The 19,634-nt window shown below is 41.1% G+C and overlaps 1 protein-coding gene across 2 annotated transcripts in view; it reads right to left on the bottom strand.

The window, feature by feature from the left end:
* The window catches only part of NPR3 (natriuretic peptide receptor 3), a 60,781-nt gene that overhangs the window by 36,826 nt on the left and 4,321 nt on the right, over positions 1 to 19,634 (bottom strand). For both annotated transcript variants that reach the window (XM_060761362.2, XM_060761360.2), the window contains exons 2-3: positions 9,594 to 9,716; positions 6,837 to 7,003 (exon numbers count right to left, since the gene is read on the bottom strand). In XM_060761362.2, coding sequence (XP_060617345.2) covers positions 6,837 to 7,003; positions 9,594 to 9,716 — 290 coding nt within the window. The remainder of the gene's footprint in view (positions 1 to 6,836; positions 7,004 to 9,593; positions 9,717 to 19,634) is intronic.

Here is a 19,634-nt window from a genome sequence, read left to right as displayed (position 1 = left end):
TGTGATGTTAGAAATGGGGTTTTACAAATTCTATAGTTTGCTAACCCCCTCCCCCAACAAATAAAACCCCTTCTAAACTGCCCTATAAACCACGATCTGATCCCAGATTATCTGATTATCCCAGATTATATGCCAATATAGTCTCATTTAATCCAGTTCAAAGCAGATAATCTGGGATCAAATCCTGGGATAAAGGGCAGTGTAGATCCAGCCTTATAGCAAATTGAGCCTGAACTGTCTTTAAAAGCCAAGATAATTAAACTGAGATTTTTTTATGGTTTGAACATATTATGATAAAGTACACATCACTTTTAAAAAAGGCAATACTACTTGGTAAGGTAGAAGAAGTTAGGAAAAGAATAAGACCACATTACAGATTAATACACAGCCAAAGAAGCTAGGGCCTTGTAGCTGTAAGACCTTACAGCAGTGTTTATCAACCTGGGGATCGGGACACCTGGGGGGTCACAAGTGAGGGGGGGCAGAAGGGTTGCCAAAAGCCATCACAGTATTTTCTGTTGGCCAGGGTGGTTCTGTGTGGCAAGTCTGGTTCAATTCCATCTTTGGTAGAGTTCAGAATGCTCTTTGATTGTAGGTGAACTATAAATACCAGCAACTACAACTCCCAAATGACAAAATTAATCCCTCCCCCAACCTCACCAATATTCAGATTTGGGCGTATTGGGTATTTGTGCCAAATGTGGTCCAGTGAATGAAAATACATCCTGAATATCAGATATTTACATTACAATTCATAACAGGAGCAAAATTACAGTTATGAAAGTAGCAAGGAAAGTAATGTTATAGTTGGGGTTCACCACAACATGAGGAACCATATTAAGGGGTCGCGGCATTAGGAAGGTTGAGAACCACTGCCTTAAAGGGCAGTTTATGAGAAGATGATTCGGGCACTTCTCATTCGTATGCTTACTATAAGTCAAAGTTGACTTGAAGGCAGTGAAGAACAAAGGAAGAAGCATCACTCTTACACTACTCAAAGGGTTCTTACTTGGGGACTAGCTAGTAGAGATACTGAAAATACACTAACTATTACAAAGACAAATCAGACAGAGTTGTGAAGAAATGCATGTAACTCTGAATTCATCAAAGAAAGGACTTGGACTGAACACTTTTTTCTTTGAAAGTATCCATAAAAATCCAGAGAGAAAGATGCATAGAGGTACATATAAAAGATGCATATACAACAGGAGCATAAAGAAACCAATTCTTTTCTTAACTACTTGAAAACAACAGCTCTCTTGGGTTTGATTCCCCCCAAGGAAGCCAGCTGACTTTGGTGGATGTAGAGTCATGCCCTAAACTTCTAATTAGCAGTGAATCAATTCTACCAGCAAAACATAAGCTGACATGTGAATTCATTCTCCTTCTCACCAGCAGCCAACTTGTGGGTTGCTTCCCACCCCCCACCATCAAGACAATTAGCAAAGCACTTCAGAGACTGAATACGTCTATTCACTTGTACAAATTATTCTCTGGCAGCAGCCTTTTTATTTTCGTTCCTTTCTCCCCTGATGCATTTAAAAGAGGACACAAAAGCCTGCCTGTCATCAATCCTTCTTGACTGGTTTAGGGAAGGAGAAGTGGGACACACACCATTAAGCATGTAACATTTTTGCTTTCTCTTTCAGTGATCTTACTGAAGCAATGAACATCCCCCTCCGTCTGCTCCTGTATCTCCAATCTCTTGACTGTACACTTCCAATTAAAAAATGTTACCCTCTTTCTTTACGTGCATGGGGTGGGATGTGGGGAGAACAGAGAAAATCAAGCATGGGAAAAGCGGAAGAATACGGCATGAAAATCACAGATCAGTTCACAAGCATTCCAATTTCTGTTGCCTCCCAAGTATCTTTTGTAGGCAATCAAAGCAAAATGTCAAAGAGTTACCTCAGAGAATTGTTAGTGCTGTCACTGTTCAATGGGGAATGTTTTTTATTGATCTGCTTGTTAAAAAGAGAGAATCTGCATCTGGAGAGTAGGACACGGAACAATGGCTTCAAACTACAAGAAAGGAGATTCCATCTGAACATGAGGAAGAGCTTCCTGACTGTGAGAACTGTTCTGCAGTGGAACCCTCTGCCGCAGAGTGTGGTGGAGGCTCCTTCTTTGGAGGCTTTTAAACAGAGGATGGATGGCCATCTGTCAGGAGTGCTTTGAATGCAATATTCCTGCTTCTTGGCAGGGGGTTGGACTGGATGGCCCATGAGGTCTCTTCCAACTCTATGATTCTATGATGCACTGTATTCATTTAATACAACCTTTCTTTGGTTGGAAAACGTAGATAGCAAGAGGTCCTTCTCCCTTGTGTTACTGTTCTGTGTTGCAGAATGATCTTTGCCAGTGACAATCTCTGATCCCAGCAAACAATGTGCTCCTGGGTCCAACCAACCCTCAAGGAATGTTTGTTAAATTAGTTAAATTTCCCCCCAGCTTTTAAATGAGAAGGAAAAACAAGCCATGGGTGGCCTGCTAACCTCAAAAGGCCAAGTAGCCAAGGTTATAAAATCATCCTAGCTCAGAATCCTGGGTCACAAATAAAAGCAGCATTTATTAAATTCTACCCCCCAACCTAGCAACAGAGCTAGCATTAAGAATTTTGAACAGCAAAGCTTAGCCAATTTCCTGTGAGAGTTTATAATTTATTAAATAAAAAGTGGACTGTGCCTGAACTTTCACTGAAAAAACAATTTTTGGTAAACCAGATATGTTATGATCTATTTTAACTCGGGGTTGCCTGACTTTTTACAGGTATTGTATTCCACAACGTGTGCAAACTTAGGCCCTGTCTACACTGCCATATAATCCAGTTACTGAATCCAGATTATCTGATTTGAACTGGATTAAATGGCAGTGAAGACTCAAGATGATGCTATCAAGATGATGCATTGCCATATGCCAGCAAATATGGAAATCTCAAGAATGGCCATCAGATTAGATCCCCATACCAAAAAAGGGAAATGCTAAAGAATGCTCAAACATTTGTACAGTGACACTTATTTCTCATGCTATTAAGGTAATTCTCAAGATCTTGCAAGGTAGACTCCAGCAATACACGGAGTGAGACTTTCCAGAGGTACAAGCTGGGTGTAGAAAAGGCAAAGGAACGAGAGACCAAATTGCCAATATCCGCTGGGTAATGCAGGTAGGGAGTTACAGAAAAACATCTATTTCTGTTTTATTGACTGAAGCCTTTGGCTATGTGGATCATAATAAATTGTGGCAAGTTCTTGGTGGTATGAGCATACCAAATCACCTTGTCTGTCTCCCGAGGAATCTGTATAAGGACCAAGTAGCAGCAGTAAGAACAGCCCATGGAACAAGACATTGGTTCAAGATTGGGAAAGGAGTACGGCAGGTCTGTATATTCTCACCCAACCTATTCAATTTGTATGCAGAACACATCATGTGATGTGTAGGGCTTGATAAATCCAAGGCTGGAGTTAAAATTGCTGGAAGAAACATTAGATATGCAGATGAAAGTGGTTTTGATGGCTGAAAGTGAGGAGGGGCTGAGGAGCCTTATAACCAAGTGAAAGAGGAAAGTGCAAAAGCTGGGTTGCAGTTAAACACAAAAAAACCAAACCAAGATGATGGCAACCTTTCTAAGATCCCATAGATACAGAGATAGGAAATCAAAGTTTTCTGGTTTGTTAAGTGTATCTGTCCGAACGGATCTCCTTCTACGTCCCACCTCAGAGTTTAAGATCTTCTGGGGAGGCCCTGCTCTCGACCCTGCCTCTATCACAAGTGAGATTGGCGGGGACGAGGAGCAGGGAATTCACTCCCCGGGGAAATTAGATCAGCGACATCCCTCCTTTCCTTTAGGAAAAAACTGAAAACATGGATTTGGGACCAGGCATTCGGACAATCCGGCAGATAAAGAAAGGACTTTGATGATGGACAGGAATTGACTAAGTGGAATGTAATTATGGAACTCTGAAAGATGAATGCTGAGCATGAGATTAGTTTTATTGATTGTGTTATGTACCGATTGTTTTTAACTGTGATAATTGTTTTCACTGCTGTTTTGTATGTATGTGTATTTTGTGTAGGCATCGAATTGTGCCTTTTTGTAAGCCGCCCTGAGTCCCCCCTCGGGGGTTGAGAAGGGCGGGGTAGAAGTACTTGAAATAAATAAATAAATAAATACCCTGCCTCATTGAACCAACAAACATCACACGTTCCAACATATTAATGTTGACATCTTACTGCTATCCCAATTATCCTGGCTCCTATAGATTTGCAATTAATCAGCAGTATCCTGAGATTACATTACACTGGGTGAACTAAAAGAAATAACTGCTGTTTCCGTGCTAATGTTTGAAAAATGACTCTATGTATGGTTTTGGAGAATAGTTAAGCTCATCCCTGTCCTTCTGAGCAGAGTTCCCTTTCAAGGCCAAGGCTATATTCTTTTAGCTCCAGGGCCCTGAAACATGGGCACCGAAAACAGAATAGAGAATAGTAAATCAATTCCCCATGTATGTGTTATCAGGATATGAGAGATAACAACAGCAACAAAAATTGCTAAATGCAGCCACAGCCAACTCCATCAGCAATTCAATACTAAGTACATTTTGAAATTCCACAAGCATAAAACCGGTATGTCATCTATATATTCACTCAGGCTTGCACCTGAATATAGTGGCAGTTTCATCTATGCATCTGGATGAAGGTAAAGGCTTCCCCTTGACATAGTTGAGTCTGACTCTGGGGTGGTGCTCATCTCCATTTCTAAGCCGAAGAGCCGCCGTTGTCCGAAGACACCTCCAAGATCATGTGGCTGGCATGACTGCATGGAGTGCCGTTACCTTCCTGCCGAAGTGGTACTTACTGATCTACTCACATTTGCATGTTTTCAAACTGCTAGGTTGGCAGAAGCTGGGGATACCAACTTGAGCTCTCCCCATCCTGCGGATTTGAACCACCAACCTTCTGGTCTGCAAGTTCTGCAGCTTAGCCGTTTAACCCTCTGTGCCACTGCGGCCCCATCTGGATAAAGTGCCTCACAATAAATAAGTCGGCTTTTGTTTATGGTTTCTAATCCTGATGACAAGGGGAAAGGGGGATAGGGACTGAGACTGAATTTAGTTCCACTGTCTCTCCTTTATGAACAATACGGTTGAATCTTTCATTTATTTTCATATTCCTACCATGGAGATAAGCAGCTTGTTGTAGCAGTTTGGACTAAAAATGCAACAAAGATCACTATTGATTCATGCAACGTTATTTCTTTCTAGCAAATGTTACTGTTTCAACTAACTTGAAATGCCAAGGATAATGTTCACATAAAACCTTTTTTTGTGCTTCCCTAGTGGGAAAAGGGAGTCATTTTCATTTTCTTTATGTAAAAAAAGGCACCACTCATGACATAGATAACCCATGAATTCTCTTCTAGCTACAGTCTACTTTTAACCCGGGCTTCCTATTTTGTGAAACAGATTTCAAGGCATGCTACTAAAAATGATTGGCAGAGGTGAGAGAAAAACTCGGCAGAAATTACAATGCACAGTGTATCCCATTAGCCTTTTGTGAAGGGCCACATAAAATGAGTTTTAATTCCAAGTGACTGCTTCCACTATCTGCAATTGCAAAGATCTGGTAGACTTTCAATGAGGCTGACACAAAACGTAAAACAACTCCATAGAGGGTGTTCTCATGTGGAAAAATGAGTCGCCCTAAAGGGCTGAGAATGGCGGTTAATAAATGCATCAAATAAATAAATAAATAAATAAATAAAAAGAACCATGATTCAATGAGTTACTCTATGGGAAATTCACAACTGGATTTGGGCTAAACTGTCCTGTGGATAACACCAGCGTGGAGTAGTGGTTTGAGATACTCAGTGTCCTTCCACACATCCCTATATTCCAGAATATAAAGGCAGAAAATCCCACATTATCTGCTTTGAACTGGAATATATGGCAGTGTGGGCTCAGAACCAGATAGTCCTTTATTCCAGGAGAATCCATGTTTTAAAAACATGGATCTTCCTGGGGACCTGTTCACACCCCCCCCCCCCAGAAAACACGTTGGCCCATAAGAACATCTGGAGGACCTACCCCCCTCCCCTGAAGCCCTAGGCGCCTTTGAAAAGTAAATAAAACTTACCTGGTCTCCAGTACACTCTTGGAGCAGCTCTCCCGGCACACAGAAATGGTGTGCCAGGAGAGCAGGGTGAAGGGAGCGATTTTCTTCCCTGCCCCCCAACACTTGCCTGACGTGTCATTTTTACATGCTGCTCCAAGAGTGTACTGGAGACCGGGTAAGTTTTATTTACTTTTCAATGGGGTTTGGGCAATTGGGGGAGGGGGTGGGTATTCCCACAGTTTTCCGGACTAATTTAGTTCAGAAATCTGTGGGAATGGTATCTGGACTGCAGTCCAGACACTGGAAATAGTGGGTTTATCCTGTGCCTTCCAAGAAGGCATGGAACAAATCCACTATCTAATTAATTTGCTACAAACCAGGGTTTTCATGGCTTGTAGTGAATTAATTCGGTGCTGTCCAGAATGTTGTTTGGACAGCCCCTTCTTTATCGTGGGAGTTACCGCAATAAAGGTACTGTCTGGATGGGCCCTCAGTTCAAAGCAGATATTGTGGGATTTCCTGCCTTGATATTCTGAGTTATATGGCTGTGTAGAAGGGCCCTGAGACACCAGGGTTCAAATCTCCACTTGGCAATGTAAATTGACAGGGTGACTGTGGACAAGTTATACTCTCTCAACCTCAGAGGATGGTAAGAGCAATTCCCTCTGAAGAAATTCTGCCAAAAAAATCTCCATGAAAGATTTGCCTCAGATTCAGGTACTTACATAATCATCAGGAATGATTCCTTGTTTCTGAACAGAACTTTTCATCTCCTGGGCAAATTTTTCAAACTCTGGTTTCACTGTTCTCAGTAATGTAACTGTCTGGAGGGATGAGTATGCTTGCTTTGCTTCGAGATCATATTTGTCTCCTCTTTTCCATGAGCCATTTCCTAAGAGAGAAATAAAAATACTTATAATTTTAGGCCAATTTTAATAAGGTCTCTTCCCACTTTTTTCATGTCAAGAGCGACTTGAGAAGCTGCAACAATACTATTAATACTATTAATAACTGCTCTTCCCACTTTGCTGCTACTATTTCTCAGGTGTTGCTGGAATGTGTCTTTTACAGGCAAATCCACCTAAACTGAAGCACTTGCAAGGATTTAAAAGGAGAGTTCAAGCACATCCTGGAGCCACACTAAAGTGGTTTTAGGAAATTTCTTAGCTGTAGTTGAATTGTACCCTCTATGATTTAATTAATGGATTTAAAAAACACATATAAAAGCTTACGCATTGTGTTTTTGTTTGTTTGTTTGTTAAAAAAGGAAGCACCTTGTTTTGGAGGAGGAAGTCTTAGATCAAAGCATGAAATTGTTGCAGGAAACTCAGAGCAAAATCTTAAAAACAAATAAAAATGCAACATCTCTTGGAGCCAAGAGAACATTTCTATGAAAAGCTAGTAATCTCATATCACTTGAATTATTAAGTACCAAGGCACTAATGTTGTAACCTCTTCCTTAGCAATGTATACATTGTATACATTTCAAAATTCACAAATACAAACAAAGAGAAAACAAGACAAACACTGTCTCCAAAGTGGGTTGCTATCTGCAACTGTAGATTTTGGCAGAATTATAACAAACTGGCTTGATTTGTAAAAAAAAACCCTGTATTTATTAATTTCTGACAAGTCTTCTTCAACTCATGACAATCCTATGAATGGGAAACCTCCAAGAGACCTTGCTACAAGAGCCTTGTTCAGGTCTGCAAATTCAAAACCATGCTTTCCTTGACTGAATCTATCAATCTACATCTTCCTGTATTTTTTTCCTACTACCTTCAAATTTAATGGCACTGTTGTCTCTTCTAACAAGTGTTGTTGTCTCATAATATGCCTTGGTTTAATCATTTTGGCTTCTGGTCAAATTTAGTCTTGGGCTTATTTTTGTCTTTTTGGCAGTTTATGGTGTCCACTGAATTTTCTTCCGGCACCACATTACTTTTTTTCCTGTCAACTTTCTTCGCTATTCAGCTTTCACATCCATACCTTGAAATCAGCTATATCATGGCAGAGATCATTGTGTCTCTATTTCATCCCATATATATGCTAGTGTTAATCCTCTTTATTCTCATGCATTCAGCTAGCCAACAAAACGTGCTGTAGTTAGACAACTGAATAACTGTAAAATTATATACAAATATATGATTTGTGAACTGTGGGCCCGTCCAGAAAGTCCCTTTTTATTGCGGACTGCCTGCAATAAAAAGTGGGCAGTCCAGACGACATTCTGGCCAGTCCTGCATTAATTCACTACAAACTAAGAAAATTCTAGTTTGTAGCGAATTAATTTGTTAGTGGACTTATTCCGCGTCTGAGTCTGGACTGCAGAATACTGGAGTCCAAACACCATTTCCAAAATTTATCATGCTAAATAAGCCCAGTAAACTGTAGGAATACTCATCCCTCCCTCCAAGCCCCCCAGCCCCCTTAGAAAAGTAGTAAAAACTTATCAAACCTTCAGTAGAGGCCTCGAACGGCTCTTCCGACATGTAGAAATGACATGCCAGGAGAACGGGGAGGAGGGAGGAAAATCCTCCCCCCCCCCCCCCCCGCCCAATGTCACCTGGTTTGTCATTTCTACATGCCGGGAGAGCCATCCGAGGCTTCTACTGAAGGGTTGGTAACTTTTTACTACTTTTCTAAGGGGTCTGGGGGCTTGGGGGGTAGGGCCTCCTGACATACTCTTGGGCTAGTCCCGAGAGAACGTCTGGACACCCATGCCAGAAAGTGCACATTTTCTGGCGTGGGTGTGAACAGGCCTGAGTTGCACCTTAGAGCACCTAAGATGCTACTCAATTGTTTGGAATAGACTGGTTTAATGTTTCAAACTTATCCAATGTTTGCCTCAAAGAAAGAAAACTTTTTGGTCATCTTGACAGTAATTCATTGGCCAGTTAAGGTGAAAAATGTCAGCTGATGTAGCTAAATTTGCTGCCTTCAAATAGCTTTGAATGAATTCAAGCACTCCAGTGAAGCCTCGGAAATTGTACATTAAATTAACTTGTAAGAGCCACAAACCACATACTCTTGCTCAGCTGGCAATATCTCCTACATCCAAATGTACTAATCCAGGGAGTCCTGTAGCAAGGAGCTCCACTATTTCAGCTGAAGGTGAATTTATTATCTGCCTAAATCCCAGCAAACTATTTCAACTGAAATTTTCTGCCAAAATATAGAGATGGTAAAACAAGGATCTTCTGTTTTCTCATGTCTTATGCTACAAGGTTATAATGACAAGAAGGTGCCATAAATAAGAAAATGGGTCATGTTTTTCTCTCACACATACACTTTGTTGTTTTTATTCCAATTTCATCATCTAAATGGATATTATCTCAAACACAAGAAGACATGCAAGCATGCTTTATTAGTTAAGTTTTAAGAATTTTACATTTGGTGTCCTGTTTAAAGATTTAAACTATCTCAAAAATACTGTGTTTATTAAAACCTCCCAACTCACTGGAGGAAAGAAACTACATTACCATATGATGAGCTGTTGAAGAGTTCTATATTGAAGAAGGCATAGTCTCCATTGGTCATCCCTTGTCGATGTGCAGCCAGCATGATGTCCCGTATTGCGTCACTGCTGGCACACATGATCACAACTGGTGAAAATAAATGGAAAACACAGATAAGAAGCTATTTGTCAAACCACTGGGAACATATTGTCAAGCTTGTACACAGCTGGAGACAATGACATAAACTGCCCTACACTTTAAAAAAAAATCATGGGTCTATATAAAGCCAACAACGATCTATGATTGTCAAAACAAAACATGGAAAATAACAGGCAAATTTCAGCAACATTTGATAGGAGCCCAGCTCCTGTGGCCAATTAATGAATCTAAGGGACCCTTCCAGATAGGACCCAAAAGACGGGCCCTGTTGAACTTTTACTGGAGACGTCTAAACAATGTCTCAGGTAAAAAAAAGTTTAATTCATGACAAAGCAGGAAAACCCTGTTTTGTTCCAAATTAGATACCCCATTAGACCTGGGCCTTCCTGAAAGACCCAGGTCTAATGGGTTATGGGCCCTATGGAGACTTCCTCCCTGGTCCTCCGAGGGGTCAGTCCCCACACCCATCCTGCTTCTTCAGGCTTCCAAAAGCCCAGAGAAGCGAGGAGGGCGCCCACCCCCTTCCCAACTCCCCTGAAGAGCCCTTAAAATAAGAGAAAACTTAGCAGGCAGCCATGAGACCTCTCCAGTAGACCTCCTGGTGTGTAGAAATCATTTGTCAGGAGGCAGGGGAGGCAAAATCACTCCTGCCACATCATTTCTATGCATCAGGAAGCCTGCCGGAGAGGTCTCATGGATGTCCGGTAAGCTTTCTCTAATTTTAAGGGCTTTTCAGGGGGAAGGGTTTGGTGGCCCCATGCGTTCCTGGAAGTCATTGGGAGGGAATGCGGACACCAACACAGAAATCTTGTTTTTGGATGGGCGTGGGGACTTACACCCACTTTGGAGCAGGTTTAAGCCCTGTCTGGAAGCGCCCTGACATAGACGACTTGAGTATTGTTACCAGACAATTATTCAATCAATATTTAGTGTGAGACTCTATAGTCATCCATATTTTTCAGCTTTTTCTGAAAAAAATATTCTCAGAGAAAGATATGCATACTTCAACAAGATGTTATATAGGAAAAACAATTCAACCAAAGTTAAGCATTTTAAGTATTAATTACAGTTTTAGATTAACTAACCTAAAGATACCATATCCTACCTGATCTCAAAAGCTAAGCAGCACCATGCCTGGTTAGTATGTGGAAGTGAAACCCACAGAGAATTCTAGGCTTCTCTGATTATATTGGAGAAGACTGACTGGATATATTCAGAGGAATATATTCAAAAAAGGTTTGCAATGGCAAGAAATCCCTACGACAGGATTGAGTTGGTCCAAGGGCTCACCATCATCACTATTGTGTGATAGGGAAAATGTCACTGTTCAGGAACAGTGTGTGGGATGACAGAGTCATACCGTGTCCCTGCTGTTTTGACACAGAAGCTGGCAAAACGAGGTTGTTAATCAGACAATTGGTCCATTGCATTGTTAGTTCCGATTGGCAGCATATGGTGATTTGATTGGTTTCATAAGACTAAGATTCTATGCCTTCTTTAGAAGCCTCATTTTTGCAACAGAAAAATCAAGTTTTAAAGAAACCCAGAAGTAATGAAACCTTCTTTCTGAAAAATTTGTTTATTTTGTTTGCTCCTGACACAATAAATAAAAAATAAAATTCTGAAAAAGACCAAAATAAGAAGCAAACAAAGGCTTATAGAAAGCATGAGGTGGTAGCATTGGGTCAATTGGATCATAGTGTTTTGCAGCCATAGCTTATGGTTAAGAAGATCCAGCCCCATGTATGTCAATACACTTCACCTCTGTCGGATTTGTGACATGGAACAAGCATGTGGCTCATGTATATTGAAGGAGTTGCCCATCAAGGTATCTTGGCTCTAAACTCTTTCAAAGTTGACATTAGTACTTTGAACTGAACTCAAAAATGTATTTGAGAGCCAACAGCAATAGTTTAAGAGTGGTTTACAGAATCGGAAGACCTGACAGCTCCCATTAACGATTTTCAACACTGAACTCCAACTTTAGAAGACTTTTCAATAGACGTCCCATACGGCAGTAATCCAATCTGGTCGTGACCACAGAAACTCCTGTCTACTACAGGAAAGCTTAAATTGAGTAAAAGCACTTTTGGACCCAGCTGTCACCTGCATGTTCAAGCACATGACTAATACCTCTGTGTAAATACATGGCTCTTAAGATGGAGTATGTGCAAACCTGAAGAAGTTCACTTAATTATATAAAGAAGAAAATGTGTTATATTTTGTGTAAAGCAACTCTAAAGAATAAAATGCAATAATCAAAAAGCACTCAAAGAGCTGTTTATTCTTTCGCCTGTAGCATTTAAAAAGTGGAGGGAGTGTTTCCTTGATAAGTTTCTAAAACAGGAGATCTAGTCATTCGATATACAGTGGTAGAAGACCAGGCTGCCAAGAAACATATATTTCGACATACATAAGAATATTCCGCCTTTCCCATTCTTTTGGTGAAATATCATTTGCTAACTTAATGTGCTGCCAACTCTTATCACAAAAAGAGGGCTGGATGAATTACAGAAGCTGTCAACATGATAACTCAGATTTTATAGTAATCACATTAAATCCACAGAAGCTCATGAGAAAATAAATCAGTCTTAAATATGCTGCTGGATTCCTTTTCTCACTCCTACCTTCTTTCTTCTACAATTTTTGGTGTGTGTGACTCAAAACAAGAATACAGTGGACTCTTGATATGTGCCAGAGTTTGGCTGTAAGACCTCTCTGTGGATATCAGTATCAATGGATATTGGTAGGTGCCGGATACATGTAGTTTCTGATTGCCTTATTATTTATTATTAGAAATGGTCCTAACTAATACTATACCCCATATTATACCATAAACCATATATTGACTTGATATTAATATTGAAATCTAGTAATTAAAAGCAAATTTAGACCTAACAACAACAACAACAACAACAACAACAACAACAACAGCAGCAGCAGCAGCAGCAGCAGCAATTTTTAACTGCAAGACTCTGGCACAAGTCAGTAAAGGTGGTCCCAGTGGTACCTATTTATCTACCCACATTTGCATGTTTTCAAACTGCTAGGTTGGCAGGATCTGGAGCTGACAGGCAGGAGCTCATCCTGTCTCGTGAATGAGGACTGTCGACCTTCAGCTTCAGCCAACCTTCTGGTGAGCAGTTCAGCAGCACAAAGGTTTAAGCCACTGCGCCACCACGGCAATGTTACATTAAGCCAACATTAATGTTACATGTTTTTACTGTATTATAAAACAACTTTCTGAATGCAATATTTTGTCAGTTGCTAGAATTCCGGTTAACTAAGAGTCTAATGTAAAAGGGCAAAATCAAGGCTTGCTTTTTGGAATGTGTGTGTGTGTGGGGGGGGGGGGGGATAGGGTGGTTCAAGTTCTGAATAGCTGAATTTGTGGATGCAAAATCTCTGAATATGGAAGGCTAATAAACTAGTAAATATGTGAACTAACAGTAAGGCCTATAGTTATATCAAATGAAAGTAAATCCTAAATGTTTTGTCAATACTTGCCTTATATTGAAAGGCATGGATGGATTTATGAGGACCATGGCCAAACTAGACTTCATAATGCTGGCAAGTCCTGGCACAAGAGTCAGTATTCTCTTTGTGCCTCTTTTGACATCTGACTTGGCATCTAGAAATCAGTGTGATGTATTACTTAAAATATAGGAGTAGGATTTGGGAGTTCCAGGTTCAAGTGCTCAGCTGTGAAAAAGACCTTGTGAACCTGGATTCTTTTTTGCTGGTCTACCTCACAGGATTGTTTTGTGGTTGAGGGAAGAAGGGCATGAATGCCACCTTGAGCTCACAGTGAAGGCAAAACAAGTTGCAGATGAAAGAAATAGTACACATATGCACTTTTGACTTCTGGGGATTTGATTAAAATTGTTCTCTCTCGATCCTCCACTGTGACTCTATGGCAGGCACGGGCAAACTTCAGTTCTCCAGGTATTTTGCACTTCAACTCGCACAATTCCTAATAGCCAGTAGTTTCTGCCCTAATAATATATGGAGCAGAAGTACTGATGTTGTTGTTTATTTGTTCAGTCACTTCCGACTCTTCGTGACCTCATGGACCAGCCCACGCCAGAGCTCCCTGTTGGCCGTCACCACCCCCAGCTCCTTCAGAGTCAAGCCAGTCACTTCAAGGATACCATCCATCCATCTTGCCCTTGGTCAGCCCCTCTTCCTTTTTCCTTCCATTTCCCCCAGCATCATTGTTTTCTCTAAGTTTTCCTGTCTTCTCATAATATCCTTCCCTCCAGTGTGCAGCCAGGGTATATTTCCTGAAGTACGGACTGGTTGGATCTTCTCACGGTCCAAGGCACTCTCAGAACTTTCCTCCAACACCACAGCTCAAAAGCATATTTCTTCACTCAGCCTTCCCTATGGTCCAGCTCTTACATCTGTAGGTTACTATGGGGAATACCATTGCTTTAACTATGCGGATCTTCGTTGCCAGTGTGATGTCTCCACTATTTTATCAAGATTGGTCATTGCTCTCCTCCCAAGAAATAGACGTCTTCTGATTTTCTGACTGCAGTCTGCGTCTGCAGTAACCTTTGCATCTAGAAATACAAAGTCTGTCACTGCCTCCATATTTTCTCCCTCTATTTGCCAGTTATCAATCAGTCTTGTTGCCATAATCATGTTTTTTTTATGTTTAACTGCAACCCAGCTTTTGCACTTTCTTCTTTCACCTTGATTAGAAGGCTCCTCAGCTCCTCCTCGCTTTCGGCCATCAAAGTGGTATCATCTGCATATCTAAGGTTGTTAATGTCTCTTCCAGCAATTTTAACCCCAGCCCTTGCATTCATCAAGTCCCGCACATCGCATGATGTGTTCTGCATACAAGTTGAATAGGTTGGGTGAGAGTATACAATCCTGCCATATGCTTTTCCCAATCTTGAACCAGTCTATTGTTCCATGGTCAGTTCTTACTGATACTGAAGTAATGCTACTGCTTCGAAATGGAAAGGCACGCAAAATTGAGGGTGTTAATATGTTATGCCTTCTCCTTTATTTCTCTGGAGTCTTCCTTTCTCAAGAAGTTTTTCTCCTCTAGAGTTCAACAAGACCAACAAGATGACTAGCTGTGACAAAAGCACTTGTTATGAGGATACAAGAAAGCACAGCAGAAATTCATCTCTCTTCACATATGTTGTTCTTTGACGGATTCATATTTCAGCACTGATGAGTGACTGGGGCTAATCCAGGTGTAACTCAGGCTTGATCTACGCTGCCCTATACCCTAGGACAGTGGTTCTCAACCTGGGGTCCCCAGATGTTTTTGGCCTTCAACTCCCAGAAATCCTAACAGCTTGTAAACTGGCTGGGATTTCTGGGAGTTGTAGGCCAAAAACATCTGGGGACCCCAGCTTGAGAACTACTGCCCTAGGATCTAATCCCAAGATTATGTGTTTATCCCAGATTATGTGGCAGTGTAGACTCATATAATCTAGTTCAAAGCAGATTATCTGCAATGAGATTCTGGGATATAGGGCAGTGTAAATCCATCCTCAAGGGATGCGACACTCCACTTCTGAAATACAGCTCCAGCTTTGTCATATTTCATTTTACTGCCTTAGATGTAGGCATTTTGTTGAAGTATCTAACAAGTGCTTAGCCTTACTGTAGAATATAATTTGTTTGTTTGACTTTTGAAAAAACTGTCTGACTTTTATTTTGTTTGACTTTTGAAAAAACTGTCCACATGTCTAAATGAGAGAGCATAGTACTGAATGAACGCTAGAGTCCTGCATTTATCTCCTCTCTTTCTCTGTTCCCTCCCCATAGGTACTTGCACAAAATGCCTTTGTTACTTATGCAATACTCAATGAGACCTCTCCAAGGTTGAGGGGGAAGAGACTTACTATTCCACAGGGCCAGAGGAAAACATCTCTCAGATATGTAACATATTCAGAGTCATTATAAAAGAATGAAAGGTTAAGCATCAGATTTGTTGCTGTCTATCCAATTTTTTTTTCATTTTGTAGTCTTGTGGGTTTTGCTTTGGGTTTTTTTTGGTTTTTTTTGTATTCTTAGAACTGAAAATCTTGAAAAGCAAACTGATTTTATGGAACTGTCGTTATATAGTATACCAACAAGGAATGATTGCAAAGAATCAACTCAAATGGGAGGCATTCCTCGTTCAATGGAAAAGTTTGCTTCTCCATCTCACTTTTAGCATATTTCTGTCTGCATAATGCAACAAGCAAAGGGTGAAACTTCATGTTTGGTGAGAATCATGTGTTTGCTGTCAATGTACATAGCATGAATGTTAGATTATTTGCAGGACAGGCGGGGTGGCTGGATGCTTATGTCTTCCCCAGCCTGCTACATTACTTCTATAGCTTTCCACCACTGATTAAAGTTGGCCCTTCACATTTGCAAGTTTGATTTTTGTGGATTTCATTATTTATGGATTTGATTAAACTGTTATCTCTAAGAATCTAAGAATCTTAGGTCTCTCAGTACAACTTTGTGTCAACTTCTGGTGGAGTACCTAGAGATTCCTAAAGATCTTTCGGTGTGATTCTATGGTCAACTTCCCCTGGAAGTTGGTCTTCCAGTCTGACTCTGAAAGTTGACCATAAGAGTCATGCTGGAGGACCTAGAGATTCCTAGTAGAGGTGTTCTCTGAGACAAAAGAAATAATAAAATTTGATTGACATGATCATCAAGTTTGCAGATGACACCAAATTGGGAGGGAGAGCCAATACTCCAGAAGACAGGAGCAGAATTCAAAACTATCTTCACAGATTAGAGATGGACCAAAACTAACAAAATGAAGTTCAACAGGGACAAATGCAAGATATCCAACTTAGGCAGAAAAAAATGAAATGCAAAGATATGGAATGGGGGATGCCTGGCTAAACAGCAGTACGTGTGAAAAAGATCTTGGACATGAGCCAACAATGTCATGCGGTAGCAAAAAAAAAAAAAAGACAATGAGATTTTGGCCTGCATAAATAGGAGTCCCCCTCACATATTTAAACATGGCCATCATGTCTCCTCTTGGCCTTCTCTTCTGCAGGCTAAACATACCCGCTCTTTAAGCTGATCCTCATAGGGCTTGTTCTCCAGACCCTTGATCATTTTAGTTTCCCTCCTCTGGACACATTCCAGCTTGTCAACATCTCCCTTCAATTATAGCGCCCAGAATTGGACAAAGTGTGATTCCAGATGTGGTCTGACCAAGGGGTAGCATGACTTCCCTAGATCTAGACACTAGATTCCTATTTATGCAGGCCAAGATCTTTTAAACCATTCAGGAAATTATCTGAGTGGTGCTGTTGAAGTACGATATGCACTGGAAAACCATGTGAGGTTTCCCTGTTCTTTCTCAAGCATTCCTTTTACCACAGACAATTTCTGTATTTTACAGCTTTTTGTGCCTTCAAAAGAGTTGAAGGAAAAATCCACCTACATGCATATGTAGGACAAAATAACCATCAACCTGTCTGTGTTTTAAAAGTATCCTGGGAAAGTGGTAAAGTCAGCCCCTGTGATGTGTGCGTCATCTCATTCAAGAATATAATGTGCAACTGACACAGCACCAGCCTCAGTCTGAAGCTCTCGTGGAGTGCATCCCAACCCCCATTCACTGTAAATCTAGTTTCCTTGCTTCCTGCTACCCCTGCTGAACTAAAGAAGTCCAAAAAACTGTAAGTGTGTGATCTGTTAGAGAACAACTTCCTACCCTGAATAAAAACAGGAAACGAAAAATAGACTCTGCTGATACCGAGAGTGGTCCGCCTGAAAGTCCCAAACAAGAAATACTTGAAAAAGAAGGTGAAAACAATAAAGAGAGGCTCAGAAAAATGTTATCGCAGCCAACATCTATATGGATAAACAATACAATTTTAGATGTGCCAGATTTTGTGGGAAGCACAAGGAGGGGAAATCCTGGCTAGTTCTTCATTGGCAAATGCAAACAAAGAAACAGAAAATGGAAATGAGGGGGTCTGCCGGGGACAGGAATATGACTTCTAAGATGGTAGCAAAGGAAGACCTGGAACTCTGGAGTTAACTCATTCAGGGTTTAACATGCAAGTACTTTTCGTAGCAAGATTCACTTTTGTAATTTCTTGCTTATTCACATGGTTCATCTACACCACGTAGCAAATCTTCCCTGGGGCAGCCAAATATCCATCACGTTTAGGCAGACTCGAGGGCTGTTGTGCAAACCACCCCACTGTTGTGTCAGCTCCACTGGCTGCCAGTTTTCTACCAAGCACAATTCAAAGTGCTGGCTTTTACCTATAAAGCTCTAAACAGTTCTGGCCCAGTCTACCTGTCCGAATGTATCTCCCCCTATGAACCATCTCGGAGAGTAAGATTATCTGGGGAGGCCTTGCTCTCGGTCCCACCTTCTTTGCAAGCATGGCTGGTGGGGACGAGAGGCAGGGCCTTCTCAGTGGTGGCCCCTTGCTTGTGGAACTCCCTCCCTAGTGATATTAGAGCAGACCCCTCCCTCCTCATGTTCAGAAGGAGAGTAAAAACTAGGCCCTGGAAGCAGGCTTTTGAGAATAGGGCAGTGCAGTAATTTTAATGTGGAAAATGTGCAATTTGACTAGAGAATGGCCTTAGACTCTGACTCTGAATGGCGTGATTACATTGGAATATATTTTAATTATGTCTACTATGTATTAATTTTAATTCTGGCTATTTTAAGTTAACATTGTAACACTGCAGAGGTGTGATATATAAGCCGCTTTGAGTCCCCTTCAGGGTAGAAAAAGGTGGAATATAAATAAGGTAAATAAATAGGGTTGTTGTAGGTTTTTTGGGCTGTATAGCCATATTCTAAAATGTCTCCTAACATTTCACCTGCATCAATTCGAACCTGTGACTTGTCGGTCTTCAGTCCTGCCGGCACAGTGCTTTAACCCACTGCGCCACCGGGGGCTCCATTTCGAATCCGGAGAGAGGCGGATGAGCTCCCTCTATTAGCTCCAGCTCCTCATGCGGGGACATGAGAGAAGCCTCCCACAAGGATGATAAAACATCAAAAATCATCCAGGCATTCCCTGGGCAACGTCCTTGCAGACGGCCAATTCTCTCACAACAGGAGTGGTTGCTCCTGACACGACAAAAAAACAAAAACCTGCATCAATGGCAGGCATCCTCAGAGGTTGTTAGGTCTGAGGATGCCTGCCATAGATGCAGGGGAAATGTCAGGACATAATGCTTCTAGAACATGGCCATGCAGCCCAGTGATTCTTTATTTATGACAATACGATACATAAATAATAAATAAACTTGGGACCACATCCACTTCACTGAACCACCAGTTCATCTGTGTCATTGCTAGTGTTTCTAGCGGACCATGGAGCTCCAACCAAGCTTCTGTCCTTTGAGATACCTCTACTGATATCAGAATGGCGCTGAAGTCAGCACCGAGCTTCACTGCAACCAGCAAAGAGGAGGGTAAAGTCAAAAGTGGGACAAAGGCAGTTAAAGCTAAAAACCCCAGGAGACTCACTGTAAGCTGCTGTGCATAGTCATAGGGACCACCAGTGATCCATTTGATAGGAGTATGGTGTTTGGATTCAAGTAAACAAACCCTCTGATAAGGCATGCTGACAGTGCCACCAGGTTTTCAACATAGCAATAAATGACATGCTTGGTTAACAATTGAGAAGTTGCTACTAAAACAGATAGGTTCATCATAGGGTTGTCTTAAGTCAGGAATGATTTGATAGTATACAACAAAAACAACAAGAAATTAACATGTTTGTGTTCTACATAAATGTTGTTCTGCTCAAGTCATTTCCAGCCCTAAGGTGAACTTATCAGGGAGATTTCTTGGCAAGATTTTGCCTTTGCCTTCATATGACACTGAGATAGTGTGACATGCCAAAGATCACCCACATTAATAAGACCAAGAAGCCCATGGTAGACTAC

This window comes from Anolis sagrei, chromosome 2 (genome assembly GCF_037176765.1).
Source record: "Anolis sagrei isolate rAnoSag1 chromosome 2, rAnoSag1.mat, whole genome shotgun sequence".
In the NCBI taxonomy this organism is placed as follows: domain Eukaryota; kingdom Metazoa; phylum Chordata; class Lepidosauria; order Squamata; family Dactyloidae; genus Anolis; species Anolis sagrei.
The sequence above is the reverse complement of the archived record's forward strand: the minus strand, read 5'-3'. Positions and strand labels throughout refer to the sequence as shown.